At 37.8% G+C, this 16,730-nt stretch overlaps 1 protein-coding gene across 2 annotated transcripts in view; it reads right to left on the bottom strand.

Moving 5' to 3' along the window:
* TRRAP (transformation/transcription domain associated protein) overlaps nt 1–16,730 on the bottom strand; it is a 75,400-nt gene that overhangs the window by 39,077 nt on the left and 19,593 nt on the right. For both annotated transcript variants that reach the window (XM_063171846.1, XM_063171845.1), the window contains exons 24-42: nt 15,795–16,012; nt 15,477–15,674; nt 14,789–15,049; nt 13,663–13,824; nt 13,256–13,352; nt 12,685–12,806; nt 11,112–11,282; nt 10,344–10,412; nt 6,492–6,611; nt 6,052–6,171; nt 5,544–5,708; nt 4,959–5,140; nt 4,491–4,689; nt 3,947–4,075; nt 3,071–3,337; nt 2,349–2,555; nt 1,308–1,466; nt 1,083–1,217; nt 797–907 (exon numbers count right to left, since the gene is read on the bottom strand). In XM_063171846.1, coding sequence (XP_063027916.1) covers nt 797–907; nt 1,083–1,217; nt 1,308–1,466; nt 2,349–2,555; nt 3,071–3,337; nt 3,947–4,075; nt 4,491–4,689; nt 4,959–5,140; nt 5,544–5,708; nt 6,052–6,171; nt 6,492–6,611; nt 10,344–10,412; nt 11,112–11,282; nt 12,685–12,806; nt 13,256–13,352; nt 13,663–13,824; nt 14,789–15,049; nt 15,477–15,674; nt 15,795–16,012 — 3,092 coding nt within the window. The remainder of the gene's footprint in view (nt 1–796; nt 908–1,082; nt 1,218–1,307; nt 1,467–2,348; nt 2,556–3,070; nt 3,338–3,946; nt 4,076–4,490; nt 4,690–4,958; nt 5,141–5,543; nt 5,709–6,051; nt 6,172–6,491; nt 6,612–10,343; nt 10,413–11,111; nt 11,283–12,684; nt 12,807–13,255; nt 13,353–13,662; nt 13,825–14,788; nt 15,050–15,476; nt 15,675–15,794; nt 16,013–16,730) is intronic.

A 16,730-nucleotide genomic window follows, 5' to 3' on the forward strand; every position in this document is an offset into this window, starting at 1 on the left:
CAAGTCATTAATTTATTATTTATTCCATCCAAGCATGTAATTTCTTATTTCTGAAATGGATGAGCTCAAGTAGTTTTATCAGTACAGTCACACAGCATTTAATGCATAAAAAGCTGACAACTAATAGTAAACACCAGAACTGGTGCCTAAATTGCTAGCTAATTAACCCAAATCACCCATCAAAGGTGTATTTAAACAAAAGTTTCATGCTATCCTTTATTACTACAAGTCTGAACATACTCAAGATAGTTAATCTTAACTGTTTGCAAGATATCCATAAACATGTGCAGCTCTTTACTTAATTCATTTTTATACTTAAGAGCACATCTATTTTGTGCAATGGACTGTGGGATATAAAATCCCATGCTACTTACCAGCTGAGTCTGCTGGATGAGCAGAAGCCATAAAATTTGCAGCCTGGAGGTACACCCAGATAATTTTTCCCATTCTAGAAAAATTAATTCCCTCCAAATTTGGTGAAAAACTTTAGATTGACATGCTGCAGGAAAGTAATTCCATGTAGAGGATTTTGAAAATATAACTACAATCATTACCCCTAGATACAGTCATTCCCTATAAAACTCTCAAAATATTTTGGGATAAAGTATTCTTGACATTTAACCTAGGCAATAGAACAAGCATACATTGCAGCATCACCCAAATATGTAAATTAATCATGAAAAAGCACAGAAATATTAAAATAATCCAAGCCTAAAAGGATCTGTGTGAAAAGAGGGGTTTATGGGTTTGGCTGCTACTCCACACTGGTATCTGCATATCAGAATAACCACAGTACCTGGCAAGCAATTCTGATCAGGAAATTCACAACAGTGTCTGTGTGCTGCTTGTCAATGGGCTTGGCAAGGAGGGCATCAGCTCCTGGCAGAGACTGGCTCCGTCCAAACACCTGCATGCACACAAAACACAAAAGCCATCAGCCAGACTGAAGGAGGAAAACAACAAGAACAGATTTAAAATACTTGCTAAAGCTAAAACCAATTCAAATTAGGGAGTTTGGAGTCATGTGGAAAAAAACAATTACGCTACTTAGAGTCTCTGAACAAATCCTGATTTTCTCTTACAGCACTTATTGCTCCTGTAGCTGTCCTGAATCGCTTTACTTCTTGGCCAGAATCCACAGACAATCCTCTTTTAACAGCAGATGAGGCAGAACTTGCTCCTTCTCCACTTGCACTTGAGTCCATATCTGAATCTGGCTGAAATATCAGCAATGTGCATGTTAAAAAAAAAAAGTACATTAAACGGTGGAACAGTTCAATCTTTACCCATTTATTTTGATTTCCTACCTGCTGGTCTTTGATTCTTTGCAATTCCCATTTAATAACAACTTCAGCAAGATCCACAGCTAATTTTCTTTGCTCTATTGTAACACTGGGAGTGAAGCCCAGTCTCTGCATGGCACTAACCATATGCTGAACCAAGTGATGTCTCACAGGATAATAAACCTGAAAAAATGGTTTCACAGAAATGTTAGTCATTAACCAGTAACATTCTACACAAAACCTACAAAGTTGAAATAAAGCAAAATTGTGAAACAGTCATCAATTCCAAAGTTTGCTAAATCTGTACTACTTCAAATTTTGCAATATGGAAAATTAACTGGTGCACTGAAAATAGTATTTTGGCTATAACTTTCAGTAGTGACTACTGATTTCATGCATTCAAATGAACATGTTCTTTTTAAGACTCATGGTTTTTCTCAAGGACCAATCAGACTAACTTTTTTTCCAAGCCTTTTAAAGAGCTTCAGCTCACATCTGAGCACACTCAGATATTCTTTCAAAAATTTTTGAGGCATCATTCCTGAAAAATGTGTATTAGCTGTCCCTTTGGATAGCATTTTAATACGTGTTTTCAAAAAATGTTCCTATGTTGACATTCTGTACCATTCCCCCATTTGTTCAATGTTTCCCAACATACCCTGGCTACAGATAAAAGTGATCTTGTTAATCCCACAGAATATATAGAGTCAAACAAAAAAGGACTACTGGAAGATGGCAATGAATGTAGTTCTGCACTTTTTAAAAAGAACTCTTAGAGAATCTTCACAGACCTGTTAAAGAACACTGCTAATGCATGTGCAATGAATTCATGTTGCAGACTCTAACCTGACATTTGGAGTTCTAACTTCAGTCATGACAGAGCTTAATGAATTACTTGCTGTTGCTGTTAAACAGTTGTATTCAGCTATAGATAAGTATCTTTACAGACAAATGATGAATTTTGAAGCTAAACCATATAAATCAGATTATGCTGTTTTTCTAATCAAACTGTTTACTTCCTTGATACAGGAGATACAGTGAGTACTAGAGTAACAGTACAAGTACCTTGAAATGTTGCACTATCAAGTGCAAAATATGTACTAGCTGGGGCACTGTATGGCCCTCCTCCACAATGATTTTTCGTGTCCAGTGAGTGAGCATCTGGTGTCCATCCTCCATTCGAGCAGGCACAGCTGGAGTCAGGATAGCCATGGCCTGCCTGACAATGGCCCGGGCTTCCATTGCATGAGCTTTGAGAAGGCTGTGGAAAACCTGAACAGCAGAGCTTCATCAACATCAATACTGCATGCATTTACAAAAACAAAGCATTTATAAAGGGAAACTACAACACGTTTTCTAAAAAAACATTTTTCTCTAAAGGCCCATAATTTGTTAAAAATACCATGATACATCAGCAGCAGAAGCATAGAGCATATACTTCTGTTTCCTCTACATTCCCTTATCTTCCTCCCTCTCCACTGCCCAATTTGAAGTTTTCCCTTGGTCCCCACATTGAGTCTCAACTGTGTCTGTCTCTTAAATGAACAAACATTCCCAATTTTGCTAATTCAACCAAAGCATCTACTTGTCTTACTTACCCTTCCTGCTTCTTTCTATACACTCCTATGCCCAAGCAAATGTGTCTTAAACATTTGGCCTGCTTCTTCTGCATTTGTTTGTGGTGTTTGAATTACCCTCAGCATTCAAAACCACCGTGCAGCTTCTACTCAGAATCTTACAATAAAAGAAAGCACTCCATAAACTAAACACAAGCCCGTGGTCAATACCTGCAGAACAATCTTCTTGTGAATGGCAAACTTGGCAATGATGTGCGCCAAGAGCAAGTGGCCACTGTACTTGCAGGCTGGGTCCACGCAGGCCTTGGACAGGAGGCAGGGCCAGGCAAAGGTCATCAGGCGCCGCAGTTTGCTGTTCCTGTTCTTGTTGTTGTCGTGGATGTGATGGGGAGCATGCTCCACCAGCAGCGTGGCAAACTGCAGCAGGTAGATCCTCAGAGAATCCAGCATATCAGCCTGCTTTTCTGGATCAAGTACCTAGTTCCAGGCAGGATCAAAGAAGAGAGAATAAAGCTGATAAAAAACTACTTTTATTATTATAAAGGCAAAGTACCAAATTTTTGCTTTTTGAGTGGTTTTTAAGAAGACTAAGAACTAATTATAATTGCTTTCTTGACTTAGTTTAGTACCCACAAAACAACCTCCTGAACTGCGAATCTTTAAATTATGAGAACATCTGGGAACTTCCAAACTGCTAACCTATAAAAAAAAATTAAAACCCCCACCTTCATCTTCAACAACATTTGTTTTATAACCTCTGACTGGTTCCATGAAATAGCAGTGAATTAGAAAGACACTGATGCTGGGTCATGGAAAGCTTTCCTTATAAAAACACTGGGATTATAGCCAAATAAGGTTCATTTAGAAAAGGCACATTCCAAATCTGAGAACAGCATAAACTGAAAATTGCAGTCCCATCCTACTGATGACTAATGGATCTCACATTCAACATTATGAAGGAATTCAACATAACAGACCATAATATTCGGAACAGAAAAATAATTCAAAGCAGGATGAAAAGTCAAATGAGAGGACCAACTTTTTGTTTTAATTTTCAAATACTTCAATGTAAACAAAGACTGTTACCTTTGTTATAAAAACACTAGTGATGCTTTCTGGATTATCTCCTTCTGGGTTTGGGGGGCCTAATAGCTGTTCACCTTCTCCTTTTTCAAAACTGTACAAGAAAGCAGGATTCAGGATATGTTGCAGCACCTACAGAACATAAACAAAGCAAGTTTTACTGTAGTATTATATTCTTCTAATGGCAGCCAACATTCAAGTACTCCCACATGTAAACCTGCCTGTTGGACACACTCACTGAGTTACAAAAGGAAACTATACATAAAACCCCAAGAAAAAAGACACATGCTGATTTTCCCCCCCTCTTTCTTCCTTCCAAGGGCACAGATTCTTAGAAAGTTTAAACTAAAGCAGCCAGCATTGAGCACAAGATGAATTGCTGTCTCTGTTTATTATCGCTCTTCTTCAGGTATGATATTTTCATCTAAATGACTCTGCCAATTATCAAACTCATTGACATTTAAGTAAGGGAGTTTTGTTGCCCTAGCTCCCAAGAAGAAAATTAAACCTAAATACCAGGCTTCTTTGATTTAATTGCTTTAGTTACCTTGGCTTTGAGCTCATCTCCAAAGTTTGGGTCATTCAAGTCTACAAATCGGAAGAACAAAGCCCGTTTTTGGGGGATGCTGTAGTTTTTGGGGATCTCTTCTTCCATGTATTCCTTTAAGAAAGTCATATTGCAGAGAAATCGGCCAGTAAAAGCTCGAAGCAACTGGAAGAGTAACTCTATGTCACCATAATTCCTTCTGTGGAAACATATAAAATACAAAGCTTCTGTGACAAAAATACACAAACTACAATGCTGATGAAATTCATCTTTTAAAGAAGCAGACAAGCAAGAGCAGCCAGTACCACAGGCATGGTTTTAAAGCTAATGGCATTATTATGAGATATATTACACTTTCTCTTCAACAACTGCAAACCATTTTTAGTAGGCCTATATATCTTTACAATATTTTCAAAATTAAAATTAAAAAAATCCATGCAGGGTCTAGGAACTAAAGATTTTACGTACTTGCAGTAATTCAATAAGCAATAGGCCAACAGCTTGGGCTCTTTCCAGTTTGTTGCAGCCATATTCTCCTTCCTATGTCTCTCCTGAAAAGCTTCACTCACCCAGACACGTTTCAGCTGATTCACCAAGGAGTGCTGATTTGCTAACCAACATTCATCATTCTTAACAATAATACTTATGATCTGTCCAAAGCAAAACAAGACAAATGCACAGTCAACACACAAGAGATCTGTCAGGAGGAACAATGATATATGAGCACTTGCTTAAGGTCAATTAAGGGTGCTAAAATATTCAACAGCAAAACAAAAGAGTGAAATACAACATAGTTTAGATTTTAAAAAATAAATTTATGTTTTGTTGTCATGCTGTCCTCTTGTATCCTACTTGACAAAAAAAGCAGAGATAATTTGAGTCTATTTTCCCTTCTCAAAGCAGCTCTGGCTACAAACACTCCACATTTTTACAAGTGTTTTTCTATGAGCTGTAATACACACACACACTCTCTCTGAGAGCCTGGATGTAAGAGCCTTGTAGCTGAAGAGGTTTCAGCTATCCAGTGCAGAGACAAACAAGACAAATGAGCACCTTGATAGCCTGGAACTGCAGGTCGAGGCGCATGGTGGTGGTGCTGGGGGAGCCAGGTCTCACGGCTGCCTGGGCGCCCACAGGCAGCAGCAGGGTGATAAATCGGTTGGGATTAGCTGCCAGGACATCCCGCAGAGGTTTGGCATCTTTATGTTTCAAGAAACTCTGCAAAAGGGGAAGAAATAATTTTAATAACCTTTAAAAGCCAAAATATCAGGCGACTATATCATCCTGTAGTTTTTATATGCCACACTAAAGTTGCAGAGGTTGTATTTCATGGATATAAAAATAACATCTACACTTCAGTAATAGCCTTACATGATCTGGAAAGGTATAAAATCAACACTTCAGGACAAACAAATACAAAACCAGAAACAGGAACCTTGCAGTCAAGAGTGAGACCATGATTAAGGACTACAAGGTCATACAAGCAAAAAATATGCAAAAGATGTTCATCAGATTTGTCAAGTTGAGGGTTTTTTGCAGCTCCTCTCCCCACACAGCTTACCATAAACATTCTGCTCCACTGTGGATCATTTAAAGTGGCTTCCATCATGAACAGCTCCACAGTCTGGGATGGATGACGTGTCAAAAACTTTATCAGTGGTTCCCTGAATGGACTGCCAGCCTGAAAAATTTATAAACCTTAAATTAAAAATGCAGAGTATAGAGTATTTCCCACTAATTTACTACCACTCAGAAAAATACATTTGACTTGGCATTTATACAGATGCAAAATGTTCAAAACTTGCATGATGAGAATTTATTGATACTTCCAAAACTTCACTTCTAAGGGTGTAAGGCAAATGTTAATACCTCCTAAAGGCTTGAAGAGCATATTTTAGCATCAAATGTTCTCACACCATATTTAAAATATTATAATTATCATACACTAATGTTTAAGACTATAAAGCAAAAAATTTCAGCAGTGTTAACTTCCACTTTTACCTCAATTAACATTGCTCGTTCTGTTTTCATAACAACTTCCAGAAGAGGTTTAACCAGGGTCTGTGGGGCAGCTGGGATCAGATGGAATAAATTTATAATTGCTGAACAAATCTTCATTTCCTACAGGTAAAAAGAAAGACAATTAAATAAATATTACTGGCTATAATGTATAAAAACAGTATCACACATCTTACTGCTTTTTTTTCCCTCTATATTAGCATAGCCAGCCGCCAAATGCAAAAGGTTAGCATATACACAGCATCTGCTTACCATAATGCATGAAAAAATTGCACCTGTGGAAGTCTGCCCTACTCTCTCTGGTAATATCATGGTTTAAATTTTATTTTCCTTGCCAGTAGAGTGGTGTTTTACAGGTAAGAGCTAAACACTGTACTGATACTGCTGATGGGGGAGTTACTGTCTGCTAGAGAGTAACTGCAGAGAGTGCTCACTGCTATACACTAAGTGGGTCAAGCATCAAACAGCCAGGCCTTCCCTCCTAAACCATTTCTGCTAATCACCCCACACCCCCAGATTACACATGGGGTAATCTGTGTAACCAGCTGTCTGTATCTCACAAAAAGCTGGTTACTGTAAAGTCAGCTCTGTTCTCTCACTAGATATTAAATTCTTCAGAAGTCCAAAATCATTTTACATTTTTGTCATTGTGTGATTTAAATAGAGACTGTATTTCAGCTAGCTAGAGTGTAGAATTCCTTCAGGAAGAAAAGGGAAAGGAAAAAACAAAACAAAGAAACCACCCTCACCATCTCTCAAAAACCAAGTTCCAGTATTCAAGATGATTTTATCAAGTGCGTTACATTTTCTCAACTGAATTTAAACACAAAGCATTAGGCTCCACTCCTTTAACCTAATCTGCCCACAAGACCCCTCTCATGGACTGAAGTGTAGGGCTGAGAATATATAAAAACCTTTTGAAACCACTTATGCCTTCACAGAAACTAAAAATCCTGCTCTTCCTGGTACAAACATGTTCAACATCCTTAACTGCAACGTGATCAAAACAGCTCTGCACAGATAAACAGAAGACAATTCACAGCACTGCGCTCAAAGGCACAATGCACTGTGCCCAAAACACAACCATAAAACTAACAAACCACAAGTTAAAAGAAAAAATAAAAGCAAACAAAACAACAACAAAAGAAACCATGACAACAAAAAAATTTCCTGGTGCCTGCACTGAGTTCTCACCTCTACCCCTTCCGTGGCAGGCTGAACCAAAGCAGAAGTCACAGCATGAAAGGAAAAAGCCCACAAAAATATCAAATAAATGTACAAATCAGCACATGCCATTCTTCAGGCTGCAGTCTAACTTCAGCTCAGTTACTTCCTCATCTCAAACAGAAGGAACAGAGACAATGAGCATCTCACATGCTCCAAATTGCCCTCCAAAGAACTAGGATGAAATTCATTCTTTTTTCTACTTTTACATTGATCTGATATAGCTTCTCAAATATTTAAACTGAATAAAAAAGATAACAGAGATGATTAAGTCAGAGGAAACAACACTATAGCATCTTTGAAGACAAATTTGGCCATCATCTATTACAAAACCACTTTCAGTACTTGAGCTACCAAGCTATGAAGTCCTCTAAACTCCTCCTAGGCTGTGATGCAGAATTTCCACCATGGAAATTTCCACCCTCTCACAAGAGGCACAGCTGGAGGCAACCATCTACTCAAAACCTATTATTTCAATTACCAGACATGACCTGAAATCCCATGCATTTCCATGGAGAGGCAGGGAAGAGAGGAAGCAAGATTTAAATCAAATATTTTATTCCCTGGACCAATGAATTAGATTTTAATCACTACTTAATATATTACATTTTAATTTTTTCATTTCTCTAAACAGCTAGATCACAGCTCAGGATCACAGCAGGACTGCCATAAATTATTTAGGTGAACAAGGGTTAGTTGTTCTGGCATCAGTGTGGATCTTTACAGCAGTCATCACTAGGCAGCATTTCTAACTAATTTTTCAGTTTGCCTGTAGTTACCATTTTCATGTTAAAACTCACTCCAAGACCTTTTAACTATTTTTAAGAGGCTTTTCTGACCAGCCTTTATCTGCACAATGCTGGAGAAGTGCCTGACACCATCATCAAAGGGCACCTTCATCCCACGCAGCTGGAAAAGGATGGAATGCTTGGAACAGCACCAGCACAGGGAGGGCACATCAGGCTTTTCTGGTCACTTCTGTTCCCCACTGAGCATTCAGCAGCTCCTCTACTCAACCACAAAGTCTGAATGATGCAGCCTACTCCCCAACACTGCTTTTAATGAGTCTCTCAGATGCTGGAATCTCACTAGGATCATGAAGAAAGGAGAGAAGTGAAATGCAGCTGCAATAACTGACCACCAGTTTTACCACCCCTGTTTTCAAACAGCACAATGTAGACACATGAACACAGCCTGCCACAGCAACTGTACAAAGACCAAGCTGCGTGCTCCTGCAGCTTCTTAGAGGTTTTATTTTTTAAGGAAACTTTGGAGCAACAACTAGGAAGCAGAAAAGTAATATACAATCAGCTTTGCATTGACACAATTCTACTTGAAATGTTTCCAGACTTCTCTTGTCCCTGAAGATGTGACAGCAGATTCTTTCTCAAGTGTCTGGTGTGCACTCCCCACTCAACTTATCTATCTAAATACATAATTACACAGAAAACATCAACAAGAACCATTAAAATCAGGAGAATTCCCAACTAAATATAACTTAGTGAAAAATAAAAACTGTTCTGGAGGTGCCACATTGTGGTTTAGAAGATTATCACTGCAAAAAGATCTGCAAGATATCTGTAATCATCACATTTGAGGAAAAGTGAATCCCAAAAGTATATGAAGGCCTTAGAACTACTCTGGCATGAAAAAAATGAAGTTAACTGAAGAATGCAATGTTTTAGTTAAAACATAAGAAACCAATCTTATTCTACTTCATTAGAGAACATCTAGGTCTAATATAAAGCAATGACCAAATTCAGATTAAAAGCTCTCTTTGCAAAGACAGGAAAGAGAAATGAAAAGCCATTAAGCCATTTCCATGTTTTGAGGGAAATAAAAAGCCAATGTAATTTCATTCTAATTTGAGAAACAAAGACATTAATAGAATTCCCCCCATTTTTTCTTAGGTGCAATCATAAATCTCAACACTTAATAAAAGCATTTAGTAAATTATTAATAGAATTGTGAGACCTCTGGTAATGTACAGGAAACTGCACTGAAGCAGGAATTCCCATCAGTATTGCTAAGAGCACACAGTATTGACATTACACTGCTCAGTTTTCCATTTATAAAGGAAGTGATCAGCTTCCCATGCTTCTACACTGAGGCCATTAGTTTCACTGGGAGAGGGATTTTAATGTGATCCCAACTAGTAAATATTGAACTTGGTTTAAGTAAATTAAATTTTAAATTAACTGGGATTATGTTATCATAATGTATAATTTTCAGAAGACTATATTATGAACCTCAAACACATTAATGAAAAATGGGGGATTATGCTGCTGAGCTCATCAGCCATTCCAGTGAACAGATTTCTAAGCAGAAAATCCTGAGGGGGAAAAGAAAAACAAATGCTTGAGCTGCTCCCACACTAACCTAGAACAGTCTCTAAAGTAACCATTGTCAGCAGATAAGAAGCTCCTCTTCCTGAGACTTCTAACAGATATTCAATATTCTACATTTAATCCAACAAGTCTGTTAGCTTGTAACAAAGCATCAGTGTGTAATCAGTTATGGCAGCATTTACAACTGAATGAGTTCTTTAATTCCAAAACATTAATACTATTTATTTCTTTTCTTCTCACACAAAAGCATTCATTAACTTACATTGCCATCACTCCGTTGTCCACCTTTGTGTGTAATAACTACAACTTCCATCCATTTACGCAGGTGTTGCTACAAAGAAAGGATAATTACCATTATTCTTCTAATTAGACTGTTCCATTGTAGCATATGCTACAAGAGACAATATAGAGGCAGAAATAATTCTTTGAAGGAAACAAAGGGAAGAATTATCAGTTATTTTCATTCCCTCAAGTTGAAAAGTTTGCTGTTGCTAGAAGTCCTCTCCATATTCAAGAAAGCAGGGATTAGAAGTACATATATATATAAAAAAATCTGATAGTCTTACACTCTGATGACTTGTCTGATGTGTATGCATTTAAATATTCATGCAAAGGGGATAAAGAATTCACATATTCAGTTTAAACACTGCAAATAAACAGAGCAATACCTCCCAAAATTTTATAAATCAAAAAAGCACCAAAACAGATTAAGTGCATTGAGAAGTAAAATTGTTAAAGGTGCAAGTAGCACCTTGCTTAAAGATAAATTTGTCCAAACAAACCTTAGCAAAACTAGTTATGTCTTCACTAAAAAATAAAATCTCTTAACTTTTTTGTTTAGAAGCCCTTTAGAAATTTACTCAAAATATTTAAAGAAATTGGAGCTTTTTATTAATTGTGAAACAAAAATCTTTTACTTCCAACATACGCTGAGTCACTGCTGAACTACTTTGATTTTTCACCAAAAAGAATAGTGGCTAGAAGAAAATTTATTCTGGAAGAGCTAAAATAAAAACTTGGATGGTCTTACCATCATCTGATCACAGAATTTATCATTGAAAGAGTTTGGGAAAAGCCTGGTGACTGAGGTCAGGCGGTTCACAACGTTGAGGGTCAGACTCCGATAGTCCCCCAGCATCATCAGCAATGGCCTCATGTGGGTATGGATTTGATCAACTTCTATGGTAGCTCCTTCCAAGAACTGCAGGAGAGTGCACAATTAAGATACAGGTGGAGAGGGACATGACTTTTGTGCAAGCATTTTTCTTAAAATAGATTCAGCTGACTGGATTTTTCTTCTTTTATTTTGTTCCTTCAGTACAATAGTTCAAGCAGCATCTAGTGCTGGAAATTGACACAGTGACAAGATGGATTTGGGAAGCACTCAGGTATTTCTGACACACAGCAGGACATTTCATAAAATAATCAAGTAGGAGATTCTAATTACAGACAGACTGAAAAACTGTTACAGCTATAAATTAAATACACAGCTATGAACAAATTACTTAGCCACTATATTAAGAACTGCCTGTGAATCTGGCTGAAGGCAACAGAGCAAATTTCTGTATTACAATCTGCATGTGTCCTGAGCAACAGAAAAGGTCAAAAGAGCCTGGCTGCAAGCAGCCAGAGAGAATATTTCCTGTCATAACCAAATATCCTGTGGGCATGAGTTTATCCCAGGAGAAAAACAATCAGACAAATCTGATGTATAGGTCAGAACAACCCTTATTTGTTACCTCTCAACCCAACTGTGCTGTTAACAAGCCATAAATGATAAGTTCATTCCCTCTCATGACCACAGTGACATGAAAAGTCACACAACCTCTGGCCAGTCAATGGCACAAACAAATGCAAACCACCAGTACTACTGCAGTTACATTCTCTATTGCATGTCAGCCCATCTACACAGCATTACAAAGAGGCTCTAAGTAATTTCATTAGCTTTTTTCTTTCCATTTAAAAGAATGGAATTAAAATCTTGCTGAATCAGAATTAGGCACAGCTATTGAACAACAAATCATGTCCCTGTTCTTCCAGCCTTTATAGAGGATAATGTAGCATCCACAGGTCAGACAGGGCAGGGTCAGGCAAGGGCACTAATTCTGACCTCAAACAGGACAGCCAGGACTCTTGTTCCTTAAGGTATCCATCACACTGTGATGCAGGTCTAACTCTGCTGTCCAAAACCAACTATGGGATCTCCACCACTTCTTTTAGAAACACAGACAAAACACACAAATTTTACAATAAAGCCAAGCCTGCACATTTGCAAAACAGCTGAAAAGGACTGAAGCTATTTAGAAGACTCATTTACAAAGACCTGTCCAACAGAAAGAGGGAAAGACTGCAAAGAAAGACTGTAAGATTTACCATGATCCTTATCCAAGAGCTTATAATTCTTAATTGCAACCTGGATAATTCTTTATTACAAAGTCCAAATCCCAAACAAACACATCTGACAAGAACTTTTATCAGCATCACTAACATAAACTGAAAAGAGCAATATTTCCTGTAGAGAACTTTCCCAAGAAATCTTGTACCAAGGAAGTAAAGCAGAGAGAACAATGACCTCAAAAGGAACGTTGTTTTAATACAGTCACCTTTCTCATGCATGCTTCTCCTGCCTCCTGCAGCTCGTTATTTGTTGAATTCAGTGCCTTGAAAAGTGCAGCAATGATTTTCTCTCTTGACTGAGGCAAGTAATTGCAGGCAGCTAGAGCATCTGCAAATATCAAAGTAAATTTGTTCTCTTTGTTAACTCAATTTCAAAGGAGAGGAGAAAATAAACCCTAATTCTACACTGCTTCTCTTATAGTTTCTTTTTATGTCATCTCACATTGCAGACAGCTAAAGTACTGTATGCATTGCCAAAATCAACAGGCATCATAAAATAGTAAAAGAAAGAGTATTCTATTAACATTCCATAGTTTTCCTAATGCTTTATAACATAATTAATCTTAAAATATTTTGGGTTCCTTTCAGAAAACTGAATTCTAGTCATTAAGAAGGCAGCAATACTTTCCCATTATTCTCTCCATTAAACTGTAACCTCAGGAGAGCAGTCATCAGTCTTCCAGTGCTGAGGTTCTCTGCTGATCTCAGGAAGCAGACTGCCCATTGCTCACAAGGACACTTAACTGCATCAAACCTTGTTTAGGAGGCTTTACTTACTTAAGGCTGCAATTCGAAGAGGTACAAGTGATGGAAGACTTTTGTAGCAAGGTAGTTTCATTAGGGCAGCATCTTCAGCCTCACACAAATTCAGTAACTAGGAAAAAAATAAACAGTCATTTTAATATTGCTACTCACATTTGAAACACCACTATCTCACCCCCACCTTTACAGACAGCTTTTCATCCACAGCAATTTGTTTTTGTCTTAACTCAAAACCAGAGGATCTTCTGCATTGACTGCTGCAGGCAAAGCACACTTCGCTTGATGTTTCAAAAGGGAAATTCTTGTGTTTCAGTCAAAGTTTAAAATGCACAAAGAAAAACATGTATTTTTAACAATGAAAGTACTCATGTCATCATACAGAAGCATCTACATTCAAAGATGAGAACATGAAAACAAAGTACCTCTGTGTAGAAAACCTTGTGTTCCACAACATTCAGATCCATTGTAAACAATCTGGGCTGCAGGGTTGTGCAAAATGTATTTCCCTCCATCAGGCCAATCTGGGCGTTTGCAGGTTGGTGCCGCAGCAAATGCTTTTTAGGGGGAACCATGTCCTGGAGTACCTACATGATGGAATTTAGATTACTGAATTAGCAGCTATTGAAATCAGCCCACAGACCCAGCCACTGAGAAGACACCATTAGTCATGGCTCTAGGTTTCTATCCATTTTCTATTGTGGCTCCAGATGTGTCTTGAAAAGAAATTAAGCAAGAGGAAAAGTAATTCTCTGAATTACTTTGATTCACAGTCAGTTCGCAAATCAGTGCAGCAGCTGTAATTAATACATATTCTCTGTGAACAAATCTGTGATATTTAATAACTTCACACAACATCATGAACAACAAAGAAATTCATAGAGTGAAGCATTTCAAACAGTCAAGAAACAAGAATATTTTAAGCTCCTAAAACATCAGAAGACCAAAAAAGTTTGTGTAACTTCTTTCCATTCCATCAACTTTCCACTTTCCTCATTAAACAGCTTTAGCAAAGTAAGATACCAATTAGGGAATTTCTCAGCATAATCTGGAATGTTGTCATGGCCCTTAAGACTTACGTGTATTTAATTATCTTCCAAAAGACCAAACAATATCACTTTTAAGGAGTATCCAGCCAAAAGTTATTTCAACCAGCTTTGAAGTTTATAGTCTCTTTCTGAATAAGGAAAGGCATAGCAATAATACCACATATTTAGAAAATAACAAAACCGAGCGTCAAAATGTAGCGCCTATATGGCCTAGCCTATGTCTGATTGGTGGCAGGATGAGCAGACCATAATTTAAGGAAGTAAATCAACCTGAAGACAGTATAAATACTGGCTAAGAGTCAGGCAGAGCCTGTATGAATGTCTGTAGTGCTTTAGCCATTGTGTATGTTTGAACAACAAAAGTTAGCAAATGACAAACATATGCCATCAAAGAACTATGAACTTAATTCATTAACGTGCAAAAACATACCAAGAAAGCATTTCTGCAAATCCAAACTGGAAAACAACTTTAAGCTCCAGTTCAGTGAATATTTCTGCTTACCTCTTTATGTGGCTCCATGATGACTGTGACACTTTTGCCAGTGACCTGTGCAAGCACCTGCAGGGAATGCATGGCTTGTTTTCTCACAGTGGAGTTTGGAGAGGTCACTTCTCGAACAAGGTCATGTGTGACATGATGGAAAGACTTTTCCTGTGCTGCAAGGATTTCTTCTGTTTTTTCTTCATCTTTTAAAGGAGTTGCACATCTAATCAAGAGCTGTTCTAATGTGGTCTTTGCCATAGCAACTGCTCCATTGGAAACCTGAGGCATCAGAGATCATTTTTATCAGCTAAGTACAGAACAAAGATCACAAATCTACGCATTACTCATCAACTTAGAATTTGATTTTGATGAATCCTGTGATTTTGATTTCCAACTAAGCTTAGTGATTCTCTGATAAGTGACAGAGAATCTGTGTTCTTTTGTGATCTACATGTGGCCTGTACATTTCTACTCTGAAAGCAGCAAGTGTAAGCTCAAAAACTTCAGCAAAGTTATGTGGAAAAATCTGGCCTCATTCCTAACTTCAGATCTTGGTTTGAGTTAAAATAACTAAAATTCCCTAACTCTTGCAGGTAAAATGCATTCTGAAATTCAGCAAAATCAGGATTACTAAGAGTTCAACCTGTGTGAATTTAAGGCCAGAAATTTTCCCCACACTATTTGATGAAATTCATTCATGACATACCTCTCCAGTTAGGTCCATCATAACAAAGAGAAGCGCCTTCAGGAAAGTCTGCTGGTTCTGGAGGACCCAGATCAGTGGCAGCCGTTCCATAAGAAATTTAATGGACACAACACCTCCTAGTTTAGCATACCAAGCTTGTTCATAGCAGCAAGCACATAAACGTTCCACAATGTATGAAAACAAGGGAAGCTGACAAGCCTGGAAACAAAGAAATTGATCAGTTTCCTTTCCTCAGCTTACTGATAGCCTCCAAAATTTTAGAAGCAAAATGGCATTGGCTGAAACTCAATCATTTCAATACACTTTAAAAAATCTTACCCTTTCCTTTGAACCCAAGATGATGCTTGCAACATCAAATATCACTGCTAGGGCCACCTCTCCTATCTTGCAGAGCTCCTTCTCCTCATATGCCATGCAGATGGCTATGGCATCAATAAGCACCAAGGGATCCATGCCTTTGGACCCATTTTCTTCACTGTGAAACATGGCTGTGCTAGGCTGGCTCCCAACCTGATAGCACTGCAGCAAGAAAGGACCTGGAATTTGTAACAGGGAATGGGGGGGAGGGGAAATAAAGATAAAACAATGGATATTTCAATATGAATAGTCTTTTAATTAGATTTTACTACTCCTCGGACTAGCTGATGGCAAAACCAGTAAACCCTGTGCCTATTTGCATATAAATGGATTGTAAGGCATCCATCACTCCTAGAAGAAAAAAAGATTACATCTACTTGAATATCTTCTTCTACGCACTAGACTATGCACTGCAAGAAGATTAATTAAAACTGAGGAGCCATAAAAATCCCAGTTACATTAATGTGATAATGAAGAGTGATATGCTCATAATATGCTTTTTACCAAATTACTTGTCATACAGCCCAAACAAAAAGTTTTCTTCTTGGATATAAGACACTGCAATGCTCCAACATTTACTTAGTTCCCCTAAAGGTCCTTCAAAACCACAACTGGAAACAACCTAATTAAAGACCATCTGCAAATAGTACTGTGAGTATTAAGTTACACAAATGCTCTGGAACTGTATAAGCTGTTCCATGCTGCAGTTATTTCATTGCTGTAGCATTTACAGAGCATTATTAGGTGACTGATTGCTTTCTAAAATTTGTTTAATAATTCCCACTGCTCCAAAGAATTAAAATAAAATTCCAGTGTAGTTACCCAGAAGGAAGTGCAATATTGTGATTTTAGTGTGTAAAAGCACTCAGCTGTGCCCAGCTCCCCCGGACTCCCAGA

This window comes from Melospiza melodia, chromosome 18 (genome assembly GCF_035770615.1).
Source record: "Melospiza melodia melodia isolate bMelMel2 chromosome 18, bMelMel2.pri, whole genome shotgun sequence".
NCBI classification, from domain to species: domain Eukaryota; kingdom Metazoa; phylum Chordata; class Aves; order Passeriformes; family Passerellidae; genus Melospiza; species Melospiza melodia.